The 23,018-nt window shown below is 39.9% G+C and overlaps 1 protein-coding gene across 3 annotated transcripts in view; it reads left to right on the top strand.

The window, feature by feature from the left end:
- The window catches only part of COL4A6 (collagen type IV alpha 6 chain), a 165,146-nt gene that overhangs the window by 50,596 nt on the left and 91,532 nt on the right, over nucleotides 1-23,018 (top strand). For all 3 annotated transcript variants that reach the window (XM_088129180.1, XM_088129182.1, XM_025166593.2), the window contains one exon: nucleotides 93-176. In XM_088129180.1, the coding sequence (XP_087985306.1) occupies nucleotides 93-176 (84 nt within the window). The remainder of the gene's footprint in view (nucleotides 1-92; nucleotides 177-23,018) is intronic.

Raw genomic sequence — 23,018 nt, 5'->3', positions numbered from 1 at the left:
GCCATAAAATGAACACTTCCTGAGGAAGATGAGGAAGGGTTAGAGATGCCAAGTTGCTAACTTTTGTTCTCCTCTTTTTTTTTTTTTTACAGGGTGGGAAGAAATTTTATCATGGAGTCTGTGGGGGTCGTGATTGTTCAGCTGGCTGCAAATGCTTCCCCGAGAAAGGAGCTCGGGTAAGTGGGTCCTTTCTGTTTGATGAAGAGGAACAGCTCTCTCAACCATTTTGGCCTCGAGGAAAACAAGCATTTATAGTCTTAGTATTTTGCCTGGAACATTAAGGCAAGAGCTATGAAGAAGAACAGCTGAAGGAGAAAGGCTGGATCCAGCCAACCCTTTGGAACTTCCCATGGGAGACTCGCAGTCCATCCACAGAGCTTTTGCCAAAGGCAACCAGTGAACAGGAGAAAAGAATATTGTTGATTAATCTGTATGTACATAAGTAGTACATGATTTATAAATCTCTGGGAAGTCAGCTGTAATGTAGGTCACAAGTCTTCCTGTTACCAAGATGAATCCTTCTTCCTCTGTTGGCAGTATTAACATTGCTTATGGCTGCTGGTGGGTGGGCTGAAATGTTTGGTATAGCGCTGAGATGTTCTAATGGACCATGTTGGTCTACTTCAGAGGTAATGGGGGAAATGTGGTTTTTTGGTATGTACAGGAGCCATGGTGAGCCTCAAACACCCACCTCTGGGAAGTCCACAAGCAGGACACAAGTGCCATCACTTTCATTCTGTCTAGCAGCTGAGATTGAGGGGTAACATATGATTATTCCATGAAGTTGCTTAACTCCCTTGTAAAGTCTTCCAAATTGGTGGCCATTCCTATCTGATGTGGCAGCAAATTCCACAGCTGACTTACACACAGGTTCCAAAATCTCATCTCATTCCCTTCCCTTCCCTTTTTTGCTTGGAGCACAGTCACCACCATGTTGGATTGAATTTGCCACTGTTCCTGACCATTCTTTTCCATTTCTCAACTCTGACTCTCCTTAACAACTACAGGTATCTTAGAAGCACAAAAGGTTACCATCCCTACCAACCCCTTCCAACTTGCATGCTTCCTGTGCTATAGTGGATTACAATCTCCATTCACAAGTGTGTGTACAAATGTCGCTCTTTCTGTAGCTCTTAAGCCTGTGACTGGATTCACATTTTGTGTTTGTGTGGTTAGAGCTTACTATGATGCATGAATCCAAGCAGCGTGGTTTCACAACCATGGTTTCCAGGTTAGTGTGTTGTGCCAAGCCAAACAAGCGTGACCCATTTAGGCCAACTGTAGCATAGCACAATGATGTTTCTGTGTTTTGTGTGTGAGAGAGACCTGAATGCATATATGTACACTTACCTGAAAGCTTTTTGTAGTAATTGATTAGACCAGCTGAAGTCATATAATAGTAAACATGTCTTTCTCAGAGCTGTTTATCTGGCAGAATTATTATGATGAATTTAACCTGATGAAGGGTTCTAGGAAACTCAGCAGTTTTCAATTATTGCACAACTTTGGTTGGCCTTAATAAAAACATTTATCACATTAGGTTCTTTTTCTCATAGCCAACAAGCCTATTTTTTATGATTCTCTATAGATATCTTAGCGAGTGCTTCCTCTGCATCTAAAATGCTGCCCACTTTTGTCTCCGGACATGTCTGGAACATCAGCCTCATTCTCTTGATGTAGTGCAGCTCCAAGATTCCCCACCCTTGTAATGCAGAGAGAGGCCCAATCAGAGAAATGGCCAGGAGGTCCTCAAGTTCAAACACACTGGGATTTGAGGTAGTCCAGGAACTTTCCCAAAATATCCTCCAGATGTGTTGGGTGTACAACTCCCAGAAATCCTTGCTCTCATGGGAATTCCCAGTAATGCAGGATGACAAAGTGGCCCAGTTCTGTTTTCACTGTCAGCCTTTGGTTGCTTCATGTTATGGCTTAGGGAGGGAAGAGCCATCATTTTGATAACATCTGCCTCCTCCCCTCCCAGTGGTTAAACAGCTGGTGATGTCTTCCCACTGCCTGAGGTCACCATCCTTGAAAGGTGGGGCAGAGCATTCTTTCTACCACCAATAAGTACAGGAGGATAGGTGTTGTTTCTCAGCTATGTTGATTGTACATTTTGTGCTGAAGGAAGTTGCAAAAATTCTCCATGGTCCCTGGGTGTGGAAGAGCCTGAAGAGGAGAAACAGTGCTTCATTAAAGCTGAGCTTTGATGTAATTTCGAAATGTCCATCTGCAACATGTGATTTTCCATTTACTTATCAATCACCCTTTGACCTCTAACTTTATGCAACCTTAGTCCCTGGATTTTCCCCCACCTGACATTCTTGAGTAGATTGCCATTTGGTAAGCAAATTATGAAGAAAGAAAGAAAGAAAGAGAGAGAGAGAGAGAGAGAGAGAGAGAGAGAGAGAAATAAATAAATAAATAAATAAATAAATAAATAAATTGTGGAAGACATCTGGAAGATTTTCCCTGACTGTACTCTTTCAAGACATTATGCAGATAACAGTATGCAGATTCACCCACACAGCTTGTGAGTCCAACTTGTACATAAGGGGTGTCTAAGTGAGCTATATAAAAGCAATCATTGTGTTCCTTTTAAACCATGCTTTATGGCTTGGCTTGTTTTGCAACCCGAATCAGCTGTGATATTATTCAATACACTGTGGTTAAACCCATCAAAGGGATGTTGAAGTGCTACTTTCTTTACAAAAGCTGTTTAAGCATAGAACTGGATTCACACATCGAGTTGAGCCATAATATTCATTATGGCTTTGGCATACATGATGTGCAAATTCAGCTGCTATGGTCCTTTATTTCCTCCTCTGACTCTGTAATTCTGAACCTCTGGCAGAATCTCAGCAATCAGTGTTGAAGGACATGATTGAGGTCCTAGCAGTAAGTAGGCAAGCAGGAAGCCAAAAGCTCAGAATTGAAGAGGGATCGGCAGTCAAGATCCCAAGCTGATAAGGGCAGCAAAATGAGAATGTGGTCCACAACGTCTCCCAGGAATGAGAAGGTTGGACCGAAGATCTAAAAGTGAAGAATGTTGTTCCTTTCTTCCCCAGGTTCAAGTAGCTGGGGCAAGCTGTTATCTTTTATGGCCATTAAACAGACAGTGTCAGGTTTCATCCATCCTGTTACTCAGACTCGAAGATTAGTAGGCAGAGATTCAAGGACACAGCTTTTTGGTAAACTGGATTTATTTAAATATTAGAAAAGCGATAGCGGAGTAGAAAAGCACCAACTGCCAGCAACAAACCTCAAGTTGTGTGTGGATGTATTAGAAGAGATAGATATCTGTCTCTATAGATATAAAGAGATAGATACAGTCGTGTGAAAAAGAAAGTACACCCTCTTTGAGTTCTATGGTTTTACGTATCAGGACATAATAAAAATCAGCTGGTCCTTAGCAGTTCTCAAAAGTAGGTAAATACAACCTCAGATGAAGAACAACACATGACATATTACACCATGTCATCATCTATTTTACAAAAATAAAGCCAAAATGCAGGAGCCATGTGTGAAAAACTAAGTTTTGAAGGTATGAAGAGGCTAAGTAGCAGCCAGGTGCTGCTAATCAAATCCCCTTGATCAATTGATCATCAGCAAGTGTGACTACCTCTATAAAAGTCAAAGTTTTAGGAGTTTGTTGGTCTTGAGGATTGAGGTGTGTGTTAACACAGTGCCAAAGAATAAAGACAAGCAATTCTTAGAGAAGCAATTGTTGCTGCCCATCAATCTGGGAAGGGTTAGAAGGCCATTTCCAAACAATTTAAAGTCCATCATTCTACAGTGAGGAAGATTATTCACAAGTGGAAAACATTCAAGACAGTTGCCAATCTTCCCAGAAATGGAAGTCCCAGCAAATTCACGCCAAGGTCAGACACTGCAATGCTCAGAGAAATTGCAAAAAATCCAAGAGTTACATTTCAGACTACAGGCCTCTGTATCATGTGAAATGTGAAAGTTAGCATGTGAAATGTTAAAGTTCATGACAGTACAATTAGAAATAGACTGAAAAGTATGGTTTGTTTGGAAGGGTTGCCAGGAGAAAGCCTCTTTTCTCTAAAAAGAACATGGTAGCACGACTTAAGTTTGCAAAGTCGCTTGCAAAGTCGCATCTGAACAAATCACAAGACTTCTGGAACACTGTCCTTTGGACAGATGAGACCGAAGTGGAGATGTTTGGCCATAATGCACAGTGCCATGTTTGGCGAAAACCAAACACAACATATCAGCACAAACATCTCATACCAACCGTCAAGCATGGTGGTGGAGGGGTGATGATTTGGGCTTGTTTTGCAGCCACAGGACCTGGGCACCTTGCAGTCATTGAGTCAACCATGAACTCCTCTGTACACCAAAGTATTCTAGGGTTGAATGTAAGGCCATCTGTCTGACAGCTAAAGCTTGGCTGACATTGAGTCATGCAACAGGACAATGATCCCAAGCACACCAGCAAATCTACAACAGAATGGTTGAAAAAGAAAAGAAAAGAATCAAGGTGTTGCAACGGCCCACTCAAAGTCCAGACCTCAACCCGATTGAAATGCTGTGGCGGGACCTCAAGAGAGCTGTGCATGAACAAATGTGCACAAACCTCCATGAACTGAAGCAATGTGGTAAAGAAGAGTGGGTCAAAATTCCTCTGCAATGATGTGAGAGACTGATAGTCATACAGAAAACGATTACTTCAAGTTATTGCTGCTAAAGGTGGTTCTACAAGCAATTGAATCATAAGGTGTACTTAATTTTTCACACATGGCTTCCCCATTTTGGCTTTCTCTTTGTAAAATAAATGATGACATGGTGTAATATGTCATGTGTTGTTGTTCATCTGAGGCTGTATTTACCTACTTTTGAGAACTGCTAAGGACCAGCTCATTTTTATTATGTCCTGATACGTAAAACCATAGAACTCAAAGAGGGTGTACTTTCTTTTTCACACAACTGTAGATAGACAGACAGACTCCAAGTTCAAATCTTACATAATGGACCTATCTGATCACAGTCTGTTGGCACCTAACCTTAGATCTTCTAGTCCTCACAGATGGCATCATAACATAGAACACTATAGTTTATTGATTGAACAACAAATGGATAGATTTGCTCAACACACTAATCCATAAGTGATGGGTCACCATGCTGCATAATAACCTGAAGCCAAGCAAGTCACATGAGAGTGAAATGTGACTACAGTTCCAGTTTTATTTATGTTTTAATTACCTGCGTTGGTCTGCCACCCCTATCTTAAGGCTCTGGCTGGTTTATGACATGCAACAAGAGAAAATATATTATCAACACAACTATAGATCTCATACTTTCAAAGCAGATCTGTAAGTAGGAAGAACATTGAGGGTGTTAGTCAGAAGCTCTGACTCATATTCTGGTATCTTAAAAACTGCTAGTCCCTTTTGCTGAGGCCTGAATCCTTTCTAAAGTCTTGACCTGCTACCTATAACCTCGACCCTTTGTCACGTTCCCCTTTTATTAAACGTTCTCAATTCTTCCTGTTTTTCTACCATAGTTATTTCTGTTGTCTTTCAATGACAGTCGTAATTGCTGAATGCATTTTTTTTTTAATTCTCGAAGAGAGATTGCCAGCCATCCCTCCACCCCCTGAGATAATATTTTCTCAGTATTAGAGGCTTCTAATCAGTAACAAATGTTAAGTCTTTTCTATATTTGTCAGTGGGACATTATTCAAGCCAATAAAAGAAAAGCCTTGTTTTCCTTCCCATGGGTAAATATAAGAAATATTCCCCATGGGGGAAATAGGATTGAAGAATCTTCAAAGTTAAGCCATCTTCAGCATCTGTGAGCTGTTAATTGACATGTCTTGAGCAAAAAGTCAGGTGAAAATGAGGTAATAGTAATTCACAAAAAAATTACTTGGCCAGTGTTATTTTTAGTAAGTACCATAAGACCTAGTCTTTGTCATTTCCAAAAATGTTTCACGTTGCCAAGTAGGACATTAAGTAATTGGTGTGCATTTCTTTTCTCCCCCGCACATAAGCAGCTCTCACTATGGATTGCACAATAAAACATGGAATGCTGCAGCTGTTGCCCACTCCCTCAAATGAAATGGTAGAATAAGAACTGAACTTATTCTGTAGGCTGGGGCAGGTTTGCAAGCCTAGGGTGAGTGTGTTTGCTGAAACATCTCAAGGGTTGGGAATTGGTGCTCTGAGCTTGCTGTCAAACATCTGGGTATTATTTTGGCCAAAATGAATCCTTGCGCTGGGGTAGTTTTGTGACTCCCAGGGCCTTCGAGGAGACAACCGGATCATGGAACATTGAATTCTGCAGAAAGCAGTGGTGTTTTCCACAGATTTGTACATAGAAATGTAGTGACTTTTTTTTTTTGGAATTCCCATTTTGTATGGGAAACCATCTGAACCAGGGTGGCCCTTAAGAGATCTGGATATTGTAAGATGGGTAATCAGAGCAAGGGACATCAAACAAGAGCTACTGGACAAGAACCAGGACCTCACTTCCATCTGGGAATCTACTAAGACTACAGCAACAATATTTAACTGGATGCCCTTCAAAGATTGTAGATGAGAACCTTCAGCTCCCTTATTCATGGTGCCTTGGGGTGAAAGATGGTGGAAACTAAAATAGCTGGAATAGGCAAGAAGGTGCCTATTCTTGGGCTAGAGGATCTCCCATCTCTCCATGTATTGGAATGATTTCATTCCCCAAGTCTGGCCATTGACTCTAGAAGAGATACCCAAGACTTCCTGTCATAGAAGAGGGATTTATGTGGGGAAAGAAACCCTAAATTTATTTCCTCAGGACTGCTTCCCACAGTGTGATCCTGCCGAATTCAGTGTGGAATCATGTGATGCACTACTTTTTAATAAATGAACAAAATATGTTTATTGGTTAGGACCCACTTCCTCCTGTAAGAGATACACACTTATAAGATGCTAACAACATAAATGATGCCTATAGATTTTACTCAAGCTTAGCTTGTTGATAACAAAATACAAGGCCTGGATCTTTGAGCACAGGAGAAACCAAAGTCCTTTCTGAAGACATATTTTTTGTCACCAAAAGCCAAGAATCCCCAAAACAAAAATGATCTTTCTTTCCTACTTGGGTTGCTTCTCCTTTTGACAAGAAGGACACCTTCCAGGTCAGGTTGTGATGGACCTTCTAGCCATCAATATTCCCCACTGTTATCGTTCAAAGATATAATATTTGTTAACCAATGCTAGGCTTCCCAGATGTTCTCATCACTCAGTTCCCAGTTTAAAATAAACCTGAATCCTGTCCCAAGGTAATGTCTGAAACTGGTTCCTGATTTTGCACATTTTAAAAATAAGATTATTAAAAATATTTACAAAGAATTAATAAAGCTAACAGAACCAGAGCTGCCTGTCAGTATATTTTTTCCCAGACAATAATGGTGTTGCTGAAAGTTTGCCTATTGAAACTACATATATAAAATAAAATGAGATGAAGTGTTAGTGCAGGTATCCTTATAGTTTGAATTCTTCATTTGATGTGTGTGTTTGTATTTGCTTTTATTAATTGAATATAAAAAAGAAAAAAGTGTACAGTTATGGGGAAAAAAGAGTAAAACTAAGAAAACTTTTTTAAAAAAGTTTTTAAAAAACAGGTCATATGAACACAAATACATGCATAAATGTTCTAAATAAACCTTTCAATAAATGATAGCCATAATTCATTATAATCATCCATAGCTAATCTATGTCAATAAATGATTTGCTTGCCAATTGCTCATAACGTCAACTCCACAGACCACTGCGTAGCTGGGATTATATGTTTTCCTTTCCAGTGCTGAAGAATAAGACTTTCAGCTGTAGTCAGAAGTCAGTTTCCAGAAGTCAATTTCCATGCATGGAACATTCAGAATATGAACTTCTGAAAATGCTAAAACTCATAGTGGAGTTAATGATGCAATAACTCCACCCGCCCTTTAACAAGGAACAATTATGAAGTATTAATCTCACTGCATCTCCAACATGACAATTTACTCAAACCTTTTCTATAAAAACACAGAAGATCCTAGTAAGTCTAAAATATTTTTAGTTGTTCAGTGAGACATCATCAAAGATTTATTGAAGTTTTTGCTGTTGATATTCACACCTCTTCCCACTGTCTAGGCAAAACAGGCATCTCTGATCCTTTATTCCACCTAACCAGTAATGTTTGCGAATCAAATTGATTAGTCGCCAACAGAATTTTCTAAAGAGTAATTGTGGTCTTTTTCTGTGATAGGATTTAATAATCTCTTGTAGTAGGCTAGGTCTTTTCAAGGGCAAAAATATTGCAGGTTCAAACTGGGATTTCAGCAGATAAATTGTAATTATAAATACTGCCACGGAGATATACTAATTTCCTCATTTTGTGCTTGATTGAGGTCAATTCCTTGTGGATTTGTGGATGACTGACACAAAGTTATTTTCATATACCCTGCCATATTCCTGTAGGGCAGTGTTTCTCAACCTTGGCCGCTTTAAGCTGTGTGGACTTCAACACCCAGAATTCTCCAGCCAGCCTGGCTGGCTGGGGAATGCTGGAAGTTGAAGTCCACACAGCTTAAAGCAGCCAAGGTTGAGAAACACTGCTGTAGGGTACTTGTCCTATTCTTTACGTGTAGAAGAAAATGAATTTTTGTATTTTGGTCCGTAGTTGACTTTTATTGTATGTAATTTCGTGTTCATTTCAGCAAGTCCTTGGTATCGAGAAAGAAAAACTATGTTGAACTCTTACGTTACTGGTACATAATTATTATCAAGATGCAAAACATCTCCATTTATGATCTGCCTACAATATTAGATATCTTATAATCCCCATCTTTAATTTTAACATATTAGTTTCTTTCATGCGTGGGGGTATTAGTTGTTGGACATTTGCAAGATCTACACCTTTAACAGTATTAACTATAGAGTTAATAAGAGATTGTTTTTGGCTGGGAACTATTAGAATCAGGTGGCAAACTCCATATAAGAGAAGTATCCTTCCTCTTACTTGTTCTGCTGCTTTCACCTTTTTAGGCTCACTGCTTTTTCCCTGCTGTCTGGTATATTTATATTATATTATTTATATTCTTTGTGGTCACTTTTGTATTGTTGAAGATATATAAATTTGCTTAAGTTTACTTTTGTATATTTTAAATAGATATAAAGGTTGATAATTTATATACCTTGTCTTCTCTTAATCTCATTACAACATTAGTAAGCTGTATATTTCATAAATGTGCATAAAGTAGACGTGTTTTCATCCCCTCTACAAGCTGCAGAATGCTTTCATGGAGGAAAACCAATGAAGATCCAGGTTTTTTTGGCAAAAAAACAGTTCTCCTTGCCATGCAGCTGCCTGCATGTGGTTTATCGGTGCTGAAACAAATTTTAAAATCTTTCCCATACAAAAATGAGGACCTCTCCAAGTGTTTTGGTTTGCAAACTGCAAGCTTTGGAGCTAGGCCAAACTGCTTCTGGAACACCATCTGTTGCTGTTCAAGTGCCTTTTGCAAGGCTGGCTAGGCCTGCGACTTCTGTCTTTACCTGCCAGTAGATGCACTGAGTAGACCAAAGGGACACCGGAACCTTTGCCTGTGTGAAATACGATTGATCTGTTTGGGAGAAGAAAAGGATGCGTGTTAAATTTGTAATCACCCTCACCCTTGACCTTTGCTCTGCTTTGCAGTCAAGGTGAACTGCCTCGTGAGGTAGTCTATGGCAAGCAAGAGTACTGGCTCCATCTTTATTGTAAGGTTACATTTATTTTGCAAGTCTGAAAGTACTTCCTTCACGTTAACTGTCCCAAAAACGAGGGAGGGTCCCTTCTGAGATGCTTTTGCCACCGCTTCCCCCTTCGGACTCAAATTTCATTTATCAGACCATGGTCTAAGCTGTGGCTCTTCCTCCTGTCTCCCAAGATCATTCCCACATACATTACAAGGCCCATCAACAGTACCATTTTGTGTCAGAAAGGAATATCAGACCCAGTGGAGAATTGGCAGGGTGTTGACTGATTGTATCTCCTTGTCCCACAATAGTATGAGCAGTCATGCTAAGTTTATTAAATGGAGAACTGAAACCATCAATGATGGGTCTGGTAACTCCACACTCAAGCTTTCCCATTCAGATTCCAGATATCACATCAAGCAATCCTTTCCTACCTGGTTTTGCTTAATTATAGCAAGGAAAAGCAGTACGGTGCCCAGGGAATCTACAAGAGAGGGTAGGAATTTATTTTTTAAATAATATCCGGACTTCTGCAGAAATTTGGCATTCTTGCACATCATTCCAACCCAAGGACACCCAAATCTCCCAAGAATTCCACATTCTCCTGAAAGATCACTGAGCTATGCTGGCTGAAAGTGCAATGTTTCTCCTTGATTTGGAGAAGGGTGCTTGAGTGCTAAACTGTTGGGGGTCCTTTCTCCTCACCCACATTCAAGGCAGCTTAAAGATTGTTTTAAAAAATGTAACAAACCAAAGCAAGATCAGACACAGATCATACTTGGATGGGAATTCAAGAAATCCCAGGAGACTAGGCTAGATTGGGAAGTTGAAGAAAAATTATGGAAGAAGACAACACCACTATTGCCTTGTTGATAAGAAAACCATATAAAGATGGTCTCATTGGAGACTTTACTTTTTTAAAAAGCTCCTTTTAGTTTAATTGTCATCTGAACAGATTTTTTGAAGTGGAAACATTGAAGTCAAAAACAATTTAAGCAATAATTAGTACTATGGTAAACTATCATCACTCATACCAAAAATGTTCTTCCTCTTCACATTCTGTTTTCCAATTGGGTTTTCTTTTTGATGATTCTACACTCCAGTAGAAGAAAAATGTTCTTAGTCTTTATCTCTGTGAACATCATGGCAACTCCTCTGTTCGTTTGCTCTGAAAATCAATAGCTTCTACTTCAGCAACATTATTTCTTAATGAGATATCTCTGCTTAGGTTAGAATGCTAAACTGAAGGATTAATTGACAGCCTGGGATATCATTCTATGCAAAATTTGGCTCTTCTGTTTTCATCAGTAAATATCTCTGAGGACCTTTTTCTGGCTGTAACTTTATTTCAAGTGTGAATAAAATGAAACTTTTATTTTATTCACACTCAGGTGCAAAAAAAAAAAATCCACATGAAAACAGGCACTATAGACCACAATTTCCCAACAGTGCACTTCATCAAAATGTTCCTGAATATAAAGCATTGTTGACCTTTCATTTCCTTGATATCTGTTTTTATGCATAATTTCCGTTGTGAAATTCTGAAAAGAGTGTTTTTCTGGCCATAAATGTGTTCCAGATCATGTGGAGATCTGGGAGATGTTCAATTAAAAACAAAACATCCTTTCTCCCTCTATCCTCAACCAGGCTTCTGTCAATGGTGCTTACTTTCCACTGACACTAATTCTGATCGAGTCATGATAAACCTTGTTTTAGCAACTTCAGTGGGATCTGCGCTGAATTATATTTGTTTGGTCCACTGTATTTCATGATCTGCATCATACAGCATGGTAAGACATAATGTGACTTCTTGGTTTGGGGCCCAGCATTTGTAGAACATGTACTATGGGTTAAAGTGTCATGGAAACCCAGCTAATTGTAGGCTGGTTCAATAAATCATGGTTAAACAAAGTGTGGCTTAACATGATATGTGAATTCACTCAGGAAATAGGAAGAGGCAGAAGGAAAAATGTACATCACATGAACACAGGGTTACATTTTCTCCTGAGATTAGTTATTCAGAATTGATTATTGAAAACAACCAAGTCCTGGAACCACCACTTAAACCTCCAGATGGATAAGAGTTTCAAAGAATGCCAAAAAAAATCCTGGCCAACAAGGGGCTGTGCCAGAAGACTAAAAAGGCAAACACAATTAAGTTATGAGGAAGTTCACCAACCATTAAGCCTGCAGCCAAATGAAATTTAAAGTCAAATGGTTAATCCCCAAATTTTGCTCTGTTGCCAGTTGGCTCAGAACAAAGAACAAGTTATGGATATTCCTAGAAAAATAATGTTGAATATCATGATGCAAAGCATGTTTTTCAAAACAGTAATAAAAACGTAGATTTATTATAGATTGGAGTATCTCCGATATTGCAATGGGTTTGAGATCTGGTATGGTTGTTGAGATATTTCCTAAAATGTGTTTGCTAAAAGGGTGTGGCAGTCTTGGTTAACACTATAGAAAACTAACAGAATTGACACATTAGAAAAATAACAGAATTGACACATTAGACAATCTAACAAGATGATATATTGTTTAATGGGTGATGAATAAAAACTCTTCATGATTTTTTAAAAAAATCAATCAGTCTAAGAGGAAAGTCAACAAATGAGATTGTACCAGATAACTTCCACCGACTTGTTTTTCATCTGTAGACCCTCATCTGAGTTAACTCCAAAGCTTAGCATTAGCCAGCCAGATAACATAAAGGAGGTTTGCTTGATCCTGTTTCTTTGCTCCAGAGTACAATGCGCAGGCTTTACTTGAAAGCCAAGGGACTGGACCAAGATGATGATGTTGAGAGGCTCTGTTGACGTAAAACTTTCTGAAATGAATAGTATACTCATCAAGCAGAATAAACAAAAAACAGAATTAGAGTCCCCATAGCTATGGGATAATATCAGGATGTTTGGTCTAGTGATGAAGGCTCCAGGCTAGAAAGCAGGAAGACGGTGAGTTCATGTTCCACCTTGGGCATGAAAGTTGGCTGGGTGACCATGGGCCAGTCCCTCTCTCTCAGTCCAGCTCACCTCACGGGGTTACTGTTGTGGGGAAAATAGGAGAAGGAAGGAATATTAGGTATGTTCACCACCTTGAGTTATTAATAAAAATAATAAAGGCAGGATTAAAAAATAAATAAATCCATATGACCTTTTCTTCTCCCATTCCCATTGAGCTTGCTTAGCAGAACATTTTCATCAAGCAAAGTCTGAGAAAAACCAAGCTCTAAAAGGGTCGTTGTGTTTGTCTCCTCCTGAGGAATCTGCAAGTGTCTTTTAGCATCTTGTTTGGTTTTGGCTTAGTCTGTTGGGTGAACCTGGCCATGATTGTTGACAAGCCAAAGTTTGTGAATTAGTGTGGGCTGATTTTAATAGCATCCATCCTAGTATTGCTGACTGTACACTAAAATGCCCTAGATTTCTTTGTCCCTGCTTGCCTTCATCGTGTATCATGTGTTACACAAAGAGAAAAAAATTAAATTGCGTCTCCTGAAGAGTTTAGGAGAAGTTCTCTCTCTTTTGCCTAGAGCAATATTTCTCAACCTTAGCAAATTTAAGCCATGTGGACTTCAAGTCCCAGAATTCCCCAGCCAATCCCCAAGAAGTCCACACATCTTAAAGTTGCCAAGGTTGAGAAACACTGACCTAAAGTATAATGTAGGTAGGAAATAGAGTTTCTAGCTGGTGTTTAAATCCCTCCATGGTTTTTACTTAAGTTTTGTGTTAAATTTGTTTGAACAACTGAATCGATTCTTTGGAAAGAGGAATAAGCAGGATCTGGAGGTGAAAGATTTGTCTTGCAGTGACAGTGTTTCCTATAGCTGGTTGTGAGTGTTTTCACCCATTACTTGAACAGAAATCATACTTCTGAATGTGTATTCCTGTCTCAAATGTGGGGGATGAACAATGGAGGTTTATGTATTCAGGAGATACAAAGATGTATCAACAACCTTGAATCAGAAACCAAAAAAGACATACTGTAATCGTAGAATGCTCTGATTTGCATCCTGATAATATCTATTTTAAGATCCAGACTTTCCATTTCAGTGGGCTGTTTTTCCAATTCAAGTCCCATTTGTCCATTCATTTCCATGCAATTGCTTAAAACAGTGTTCTTCAACCCCGGCTGCTTTAAGGTGTGTGGACTTCAACTCCCAGAATTCCCCAGCTGGCTGAGGAATTCTGGGAGTTGAAGTCCACACAGCTTAAAGCGGCCAAGGTTGAGGAACACTGCTTAAAACATTGTGCAAAGAAAGATGGCTAATTAGAGGGCTCCAGATGAGATGGCCACAAGGGCAGGTCTGAGTATCAGGGAAGTCATTGTTGAGGCCGAAATGTAGCAGTCAGCTGTTACAACACTGGGTGTTTTTCAGCTGTATCTGAGTTATCTTTTTGCATTATTATCCCCTTACGTTTTGTAGCTGTTCCATCTGCTGATGGGAGGATAACTGTCTGGAACATCTAATTGGCTTTTTTGATGCATCTGTGATCACACTACCAAGACTAGCTTTATTTAAAGTGCAACAGATGTAACTATTGACACAGCCATAATTATCCAAATTAATTTTTATGCTTTCCGTTGCTGCAGTTTTACTCTGCTTCATATCCTTTGGGTATCTCTACAAGTTAATGCCCAGGTTATGTCCCAGCTGTTTAAATGTGGAATATATTCATGCAGCCCGTGAACAACAATAGAGTCCCAGCAGAATGCCTGATGACAAACAAGTCCCCTTTCCCAGCTGATGTTTTAATGCTGTTGTTGTTGCTACTGGCTTTTGAAAAACTTACTTTGCATACTTCAAAGCAAAGAGCTGGCCTTTAGTGGTGTCTAAATTTCCAGCAATGCTTCTGAGTCCAACAGGGATTCCATTCCTGAAATAAAAATGCCAGTGAGATGCTTCGTTTGGAAACGGGTTCACCTGTTCAAGGGGGAACAGAGCATCCTGGATGGATGAAGAGGTTTCAGAAATGGTGGAAAGCCATCTCACTAATGGGCCTTTTTGCAAGTGGGTGGCCCCAACCTTCAGTACAGCCATTTTGTGAGAGTGCCCAGAAATATGGGGCCAAGATAAACTTCTGTAAGATCCTCATTAGCATTTAGAAGGAACTACGGTAGCATTAAAATTGCACAGATGAAATGGAGAATCAGGAAGCCATGTTACAGTGAAGAAACACACTCTTTTCTGATTTGGTGTAGCCATTTTCTCTAACTTTCCTGACCCCAACACCTTTGCCTGTGTTGGCACTATCGTTTCCAGAATTTGTAGTCAGGATGGGCAGAAAATCTAGGAGTGACAAGCCCTACATTTTTGCAGGCCCAAGATTGGAGAAAGAGGAGCAAAAATCCATGTTTTGCTGTTGAAACAGAAATATTTTAAAGCATGTGAATAGACATATTGAGAACTTGGGGGAAAATGTTGTGATCGCTTGCACAAAATGACTGGCTCAGAGAGGCTTGCTTAGGGATGCTTAGATGAAACCCAGAAGCATTATCTTAAATGTAGATGATGCTAAAGAGGCTAGTATTTCAGGATGCTAGTTTTCAGTTGCTTTTCAGTTTTAAAACATAAACTAAACGGTGGAATAGGGAGACCTCCACTCTCACAATGGGTTTCATGTAGCATGATGTAGCTTAGCCTTCTTTTAAAGGAATTGATTGAGCTGTCCATACCTTCATCAGGGAAGGGCCATCTCAGAAGGGTTAGTCAGCTGCAATCCTTATGCCAAACTATAAAGGAACTTAGGAAGTCTAGACTGGGGAGACTAAAGCTAGAGAAGAATAGCTTGACCATGGCAACCTTGCAAGCCAGTGGGAGAGGGGAGAATTTCAACCAACAACTTTCGCAGATGATTGTTGAACCTCTCAAGCCCAATGTAGCACCAATAGCTTTCCATTTTTTGGCACCGAGTCCAAACTCTCTGGTAATTGTTTTACAGTAATACCTTGGTTCACGAACACTTCTGCTCACGAACAATTCGGTTCGCGAACAGCAGCGTTCGCAAAAAGTTGCTTCCGTTCGCAAACTCCGCATCGGGTGACAAACACGACCCGCGGCCATCTTCCCTGCTCTGACACGTGGTCGTGGCTTCCTCTAGGTGAGATCGCGGTCGCAGACAGACACTTGCTATGAAGCTTTTTGGTGTCACCTCAAGCAAGGTTAGTGTTCGTTTCATATTTTTGTGGTTTAAAAAAAAATACACATGGTTCAGAACGGATTAACCTTATTTACATTGAACCTTATGGGGAAATTTGATTCGGCTGGTGACCAATTCGGTTTGTGACCAGAATTGTAGAACGAATTAAGTTTGTGAACTGAGGTACCACTGTATTCTGATTTTAAGCCCTACTTTTCATTTGTGTGTGTGTGTGTGTGTGTGTGTGTGTGCACGCTAGCTAGAAGGTATGCCAGCATTTCTTATAGTCAAAACAATTTAACATTTGATTGTGAAACTTCGGGGTCAATATGACAACACGCTACACTGTGTTACTAATTCCATCATAGCGTGTCTGGTTTTCTCTGGCAAACTCTACTTTCTGTCATGTGCAGTGTGAAGAATTGGGGGAGGGGGTGGCAAAGGAAGAAGAAAAGGTTATACCAAGCATCTGGTTTAAATTTATCCAATTTGGGTTATCAACTGCCACTGTTAATTCACAGATATTTCCCTCTTATAAATCTAAGCACCATATAAGAATAAAGGTTCAAAGAGGAAGCCTAAATCAGTGGTTAATGACTGGACGTCCCATAGCTATTACTTCTTGAATCTGTGCGTAAGTTTCATGCTAACATTAGTATGCCAGATAATTTTAGATGTCAGCAACTGCAGTGAAAACATCCATCTTGACATTGATAGCTGCCCTAGTTCCTGTTTTTAGAGGATTATAAGAGTCCTAAAGCTGTCAAAAATGCTAATTTCTTCTGCATAATTGGGTGGCTGTCATTAAAAAAAAAAAAAAAATGATTCTTGCAAATCATATCTGCAAGTAGATTACTTTGCATCCATTGATGGATATTTCCAGAAAGTAGCTAAACGAATGCTCTGCCATCTTTTTGAGTTTGCATGATTCTATTCTATATTGGGAAAAGCTTTGTTATACAATGGGGAAACGGCATGCAAATATGAGCATGTTGGGAGAATTATGTGCAAAAACGTGCATAAATTTGAGTGGCACTATTACCATTTGCAAATGGATTGGGTTAAGAGGTTGAAAGAATCTAAAATTAACCATTAATCCATCCTTACCCACCCTTTTGATTGCAAAAATCCAGTAAAAGTGCTTTAACAGAAGGGTTTAAATAAAGATCATTTTGTGGCTTGATCTAAGAGATGGTGTTGAGATCATTCCTATGCTCCTTTGCACTGCCTTAATTCTGATAGAAATGCCTTGCCATATAAATAATGTACTTTGTGTTAGTTCCCTTTGCCATCTCTTCTGAGACTTCATTCTAGGATTTTCCATTGTCCTTGCTTTACCCTACCAAGATGTTCTTCAAGGAGTATTCCATTCGTGGGGTTGCACGCCTGCGTTTGATCCTGAAAAAAGTTTGTCCTTCAAATTGGCAAAAAATCCCTAAACAGTGCATGCATGTAAAAGAAAGATTTAGAATCCCATGGAGACTTTTTAACCACTTCCAGAACCCAATACTTCCCGAACACTGGCAGCAGAAATCAGGCAGGAGAATCCCAAGGGAGTGTATTAATTTCACCAGTTTAGTTCACCAGATTAGTTAACAAGCACTGTGGTTTATGTGGTTTTCCTGAATTTGACATTACTGGGCACTGAAAGGCATTGCAGTGTTAGCTGGAACAGCAAGAACAGACAAAATAGAGGATTGAAATAAGCTATTCATGGAGTCCCTTTCAGTTCCATAAACTGATGATTCTATGAATTCTGTCTAAAACTGAGCTGCGAAGCCACTCAACAGATTTGCGTCCAGGCACTTATAGAAATGGATTGAGGGTTTGTAATATGTCCTTTAAACCAGTGTTTCTTAAGGTGTGGTCCTGAGGGTCTCCCAAGACCCGCTCGGGGTCCACGACATAAAAATTATTTGCCAGATATTGAAGATATTTGCAAAAATTTAAACCATGTCACTCTTCTCATGATTATTTTTTATTTGTTAAAAAATAATAGGGGTTTTTCATGAAAAAATTTTGTTATGTTTACATGATTCAATAAATAAATGTTCTACAAATGTTTTAATTTTTAATACAGTAAATGTTGATAAATATAACCCCTACAAACAAAAGCTCTTTTGGGGTCCGCCATAATTTTTAAAAGGGGGACGGGGTCCTGAGAGCAAAAAGTTTAAGAAACACTGCTTTAAATTAGTGTAATGCTTTCTGGAAGTTCCACTGCCTGAAGTTGAATCTCCACTTAGAACAGGGCACAGATGGCCTTTTCAAATTCTCTACTAGATTTATGGATGGGTGATTTATCCAAGGAAAGGAGAAATTCCCCAACATTTTTCCATTTTCCCTTTTAACAGTGGGAGGAGCACTGCTACTGAAAAAGCCCATGGGAGAAACCCTTCCTAATTTTTCCTTGGGGATTAGTGGAAATGTGGGAAGCTACAGAGTCCCAGGGAGAGCCCTCAGCTCTCTAAAACATGTGACCTTCTTGTCCTCTGGGAAGAACTTGTGACTTGAATATGGACTTGGTATGTGAGGCCGAGAGTCCATTTCTGCTTTGGGCTCGATTTCCTGTAAAGAGAGCAGAATGTCCACCTACACCATGCATGTGGCTACCTGCAAAGTAGAGAGGTCTAGCTCCAGGGCCAAAATGGACTATTCCAAGCTAACATCTCCCTTTTGTACAACATACACTCACTGATGTGAAAAAAAGGTCCAGACAAAACACACACAGAGAGAATTCAGCCTTAAACAAACCACTTGAAATAATTTTTAAAAAACCTAGCTCAAATACCACATTAAAAAAGTAGTAATGCAAACAAAAAGAAACAGAAACATCAAGCATGTTCTCGCTCCTCAGCCTTCTTCTCTCCTAGTCTCTGGATTTCTCCTGGTGTTCTGATTTAGTCCACAAAAAAGTTCTATTTTCCATTTTTAGCTTCTCTTTTTTATTTTTTGAAAATGCTGGTGCAACCTAACCAAGGTTGATGTTTTGCCTTGCAGCATGTCAACCTTCTTTTAAAGGCAAACCCTAAAAATCTTTTAAAATCAGGTGGGCTAAGAAAACTTGGTGGATGCCAAGTGAGGTCTTCGTATCTGACTGGTACCTCTGGGAAGTATATAGGAGGAGCCTAAAGAAATAGAGGGAGGGGCTTAACCTATGTCTCTTCTGCTTGGAGGCCTCTGTGAAGCTTCTCTACCTCCACTTCTCTCCCAAAGTGCTGCTTGTGATACTACTTGTTCAAAAGGACCTATTGCAAAGAGAGCTGTACTATGGTTGGGTCACTCACTGTAATGGGAAGAAGGAATAACCTTGAGGAACAGGAGGAAGAGCTGCCACAAAGATAACAGTCAGATAAAAGAAATTGGAGTCCAGGGCAGAAATGTAATCTGCAAAAGCATCTCACAGAAGACCCTCCCTAGTTCTTGTGAAGTTAAAGGGAGGGGGGAGGGAAGCACATTCAGACTTGCAAGATTCTGTTACTATAACCTTGTAATAAATGTAGTCTTAGCGTGCATGACTTTGGTTTCCTAGTCTGGTCTGCCTTGAAGGGTTGAGACTCACCCAGAAAATATGGCGCTGTAGTCAGGCCATGTGGGCCAGAAACCTCTCCTTGTTTGGTTACAATGAGTTTTCTTTTTCCAACCAGTGTGCCCTCCCCCCCATATGCAAACTTCACTTTCCAAAATTAGATGGCCATCATGGCCATTGTTGGGAATTTGGAATATAGGATGGAGAAAACGTCATTAAGCGATCAGCAAACCCAATCAGTTGACTAGGCAGCAGTTAGCTGAACGAACAGGGCATTATTTGAAGAATTGGTCTCAGTTGGGGAGATGATTCCTCCAGCAAAGGATGCCAGCATTTTCTTAATATTTATGAAAGAGCTTGCTTGTTTACTCTGCACTTCAGCAGATGGATGGATTCTTCAGATGAAGGACACCTGTGGAATTGATGGGAAAGTTTGCTCTGAAATTCCAAGGGTATGAGAACTTTAAGTGGAGCCTTCCAGTGGGTTTTTTCCCCCTTTTTTTCTTGGTGATTTTGTGAGATCACAGTAGCAAAGGGGCAACTTGCCCTACTTTAATGCCCTCTGGAGGTCTTGGAATACAATGCCCATCAATCATCCAGCCAGCCCCAGCATTTTTTGCTGTTTGTGAGAACCACTGACTTGCCAAATAGGTTGTCAAGAAACAACAAGATTCCGGCTGTTTGTGGCTTTGTTGTCTTGTGGTTGGGAGAAGTAAACTATTTCTTGAAGACCCAGCCACCTATTTCACATCTTTAGCATGAGAAATTGACTTAAGGGAGCCAGTGTGCACTGTGGTAGCTATTGTTCAATGAAATTGTTTCTTCAAAGCACATTTTGCACTGATCTAGTTACCTATCTCCTAACAAGAAATGCAGATCTGATTACAAACATTTTTAATTTATGTGTAAATAGATGGTTACATTGTGCACATGTGTATCATTTTTCAGTACAGGTAATCCTTATTTAGCGACCACACTTGAGACTGGCAACTTGGTCATTAAGCGAAGCAGTCACTAAGTGAAATTGCAACTGTGCTAACAATTTGACTTCAGCTTTCCTTTGCTTTACAGACCTGTGAAGGTTGTAAATGTGAGGATCGGTCATAAAGTTACTTTTTGATCACACCATCATACAGTCACTAAATGAGGCAGTCACTAAACAAGGGCTACCTGTAACCTTTTTTTCCCACTAACTTGTTACAGAATCCACTGCTGAGATTAAACAGTTAGTTGCCTTTTTAATATGCTTTTCTTTTTATTTGAAGTTGTGTACTACCCAGAATGCTTTGGGTTGGCTTATAAATTTTTTTTTATCCGTTCAATCGTGCCCAATTTTTAGAGACTACCTGGACAAGTCCCTGCAGTTTTCTTGGCAAGGTTTTCCAGAAGCAATTTGCCATTGCCTCCTTCCTAGGGGTGAGAGAAAGTGACTGGCCCAAGGTCACCCAGCTGGTTTTGTGCTACCTCTAGTGCTAGGCAGGACTAGAACTCACGGTCTCCCAGTTTCTAGCCTGATGCCTTAACCAATACACCAAACTGGCTTATAAGTACTATAAAATAAATAAAGATGGGTGAATATTAGCCCATTATTAAAGGCAAACGTAGCATTGATAAAAGCGGCCTACAGCCTGGGTGGATCTCAACTCCCAGAATTCTCAACCGCTGCCACACTAGCTGGAAAATTTGGGGAGTTGAAGCCAGCAGAGCTAGAGGGTGCCCAGCCTGGGGAAGGCTGGTTTGCCTAGATAAATCCAGATTAACTTTTTTTTAATTAAAAAATCAAGTGTTTTGGAGGGCTTTCGTTGGTTTGTGTGCTATGGCGATATACTGTTTGGTAGTAATAGTGTGTAAAGCCCTCCAAAACATCTTAAGCAAACCAAAAGACCCAGTAGCCCAAGAATAAAAAAGAGGAGTCATCTGCAACAAACAGTGTAAGGACTGTAACAACCACTATGTAGGATAGACAGGCAGAAGACTTGCAGAGCGCATCCATGAACACCAACTAGCAGTCAGGAGACACGATGAAAACTCCTTCATCTCACAACACATGGACAGACTCAACCGTAGTTTCAACTGGGAAACTGTGAGCATCCTAGACCAAGCTAAATCCAAAAATGCTAGGGAATTCCTGGAAGCCTGGCATTCAGACACATCAGCCATCCATAAACACATAGAGCAAACCATATTTACACACCATTCAAAAGAGACAATAAAAGAGCTAAGAAGGACATAGAAAGACCAGAACGCATCCCCTCCAGTAATCAATACCCAGATAAGCAGGGATCAACACCAGACAAACAATCAGGCAGAAAACAATTCCCTAATCAAGGAACCATCAAGGAGGAAACCACAACCCCATCAAAACTGGCAGGGCACGCTATTGTATATAAACAGGGAGCAAAATCCACACTCACTCACACTGATGATGTTACCTAGTTGGGTAATGAAACAACTGCAAGCAAACAACCAAGCATCAAGAACCCCACAGTTCAGCCCTGAGCTGCACTGCACGTATTCTCTTCTGTTGGAATACTGCTCCTGCTGAAAGGGAGCAGATGCTTGCTTCAGAAGCACCACTTGCTCCAAGTTATGTATCTGTTGTCCCTCGTGTCCCTCCAGACTCTCTTCTGCAGACAATACTGTATTCTCATTTTTCAATGTCTTCCTATTTCTTTTCAATCCATTAGTTCAAGCTGCAAATATCTGGTCCAATTCCACAGAATTCGCCTGGCAGAACATACAAGGATTTAGTCCCTGAGCTCTTGGGTCTCTTTGGAATTTGAATTCACTTGCCAGCTATTTTTATACTGTTGGTTCTCAGTGGTGAAGGGGGTTTTTCAAACTCAGAGAAAATATCTCAGAGCAGATACAAGTTGTCCAGAGAATCAGGAAATCTATGATGAAAATCTTTTCCATGTTTTGAGCAAATATCCAGATATTCCATGCAGTGTACAAAGATAAGCACAGCTGCTTTAACTTTCAGTTCTAAATATTTATGGGTAGTGTGTGCAGTGTAGCTAAAAATCCCCTAACCCAGGATCAACAATCTGCAGATAAGAACAAATAATAAGAACTGTGATATTTCCTGGTTCTTCATTACAGATTGTTTGCACGTATAGTTAAACACAAGATCTTTCCAAAGATTTGAATGCATGCTGACTCCTTACATGTAGTTGCCTGCAAATTCAAAATAAGGAAGTAGTGACTATGGCAGGTACAGAAGTTTGGACACGTTTTCAGCCAGGACTTTGCAACCCTTCCTTTGGCCCGAAATAACAGCTTCTAATGCTTCCTGGAATCAGTTGAGAGTTTCTTCTTCTTCTTCTTCTTCTTCTTCCTCTTCCTCTTCCTCTTCCTCTTCCTCTTCCTCTTCCTCTTCCTCTTCCTCTTCTTCTTCCTTGCTCAAAGATATTCTTTGGTCTCCTTGCATGCATTGCATGTTTGAAATCTCCCCACAGATTTCAAAACTCCCCATTCCAAAATCTTTATATTTCTTACCTGTAAGTACTTGATAGTTGATTGGAGGTATGTTTAGGATCAGAGTCTTGCTGAAATATCCAACCTATTCTCAGATTTAGTGAAAATTAAAGGCAAGATGCACACGCCTCACTGTTCCTAGAGAAGATG

This window comes from Python bivittatus, unplaced genomic scaffold, assembly GCF_059951505.1.
Source record: "Python bivittatus isolate LINGU-HERP-01145 unplaced genomic scaffold, Pbiv_v1 ctg000790_np1212, whole genome shotgun sequence".
In the NCBI taxonomy this organism is placed as follows: Eukaryota; Metazoa; Chordata; class Lepidosauria; order Squamata; family Pythonidae; genus Python; species Python bivittatus.
Note: the sequence above shows the minus strand (reverse complement) of the source record. Positions and strands in the feature narration are given on the sequence as shown.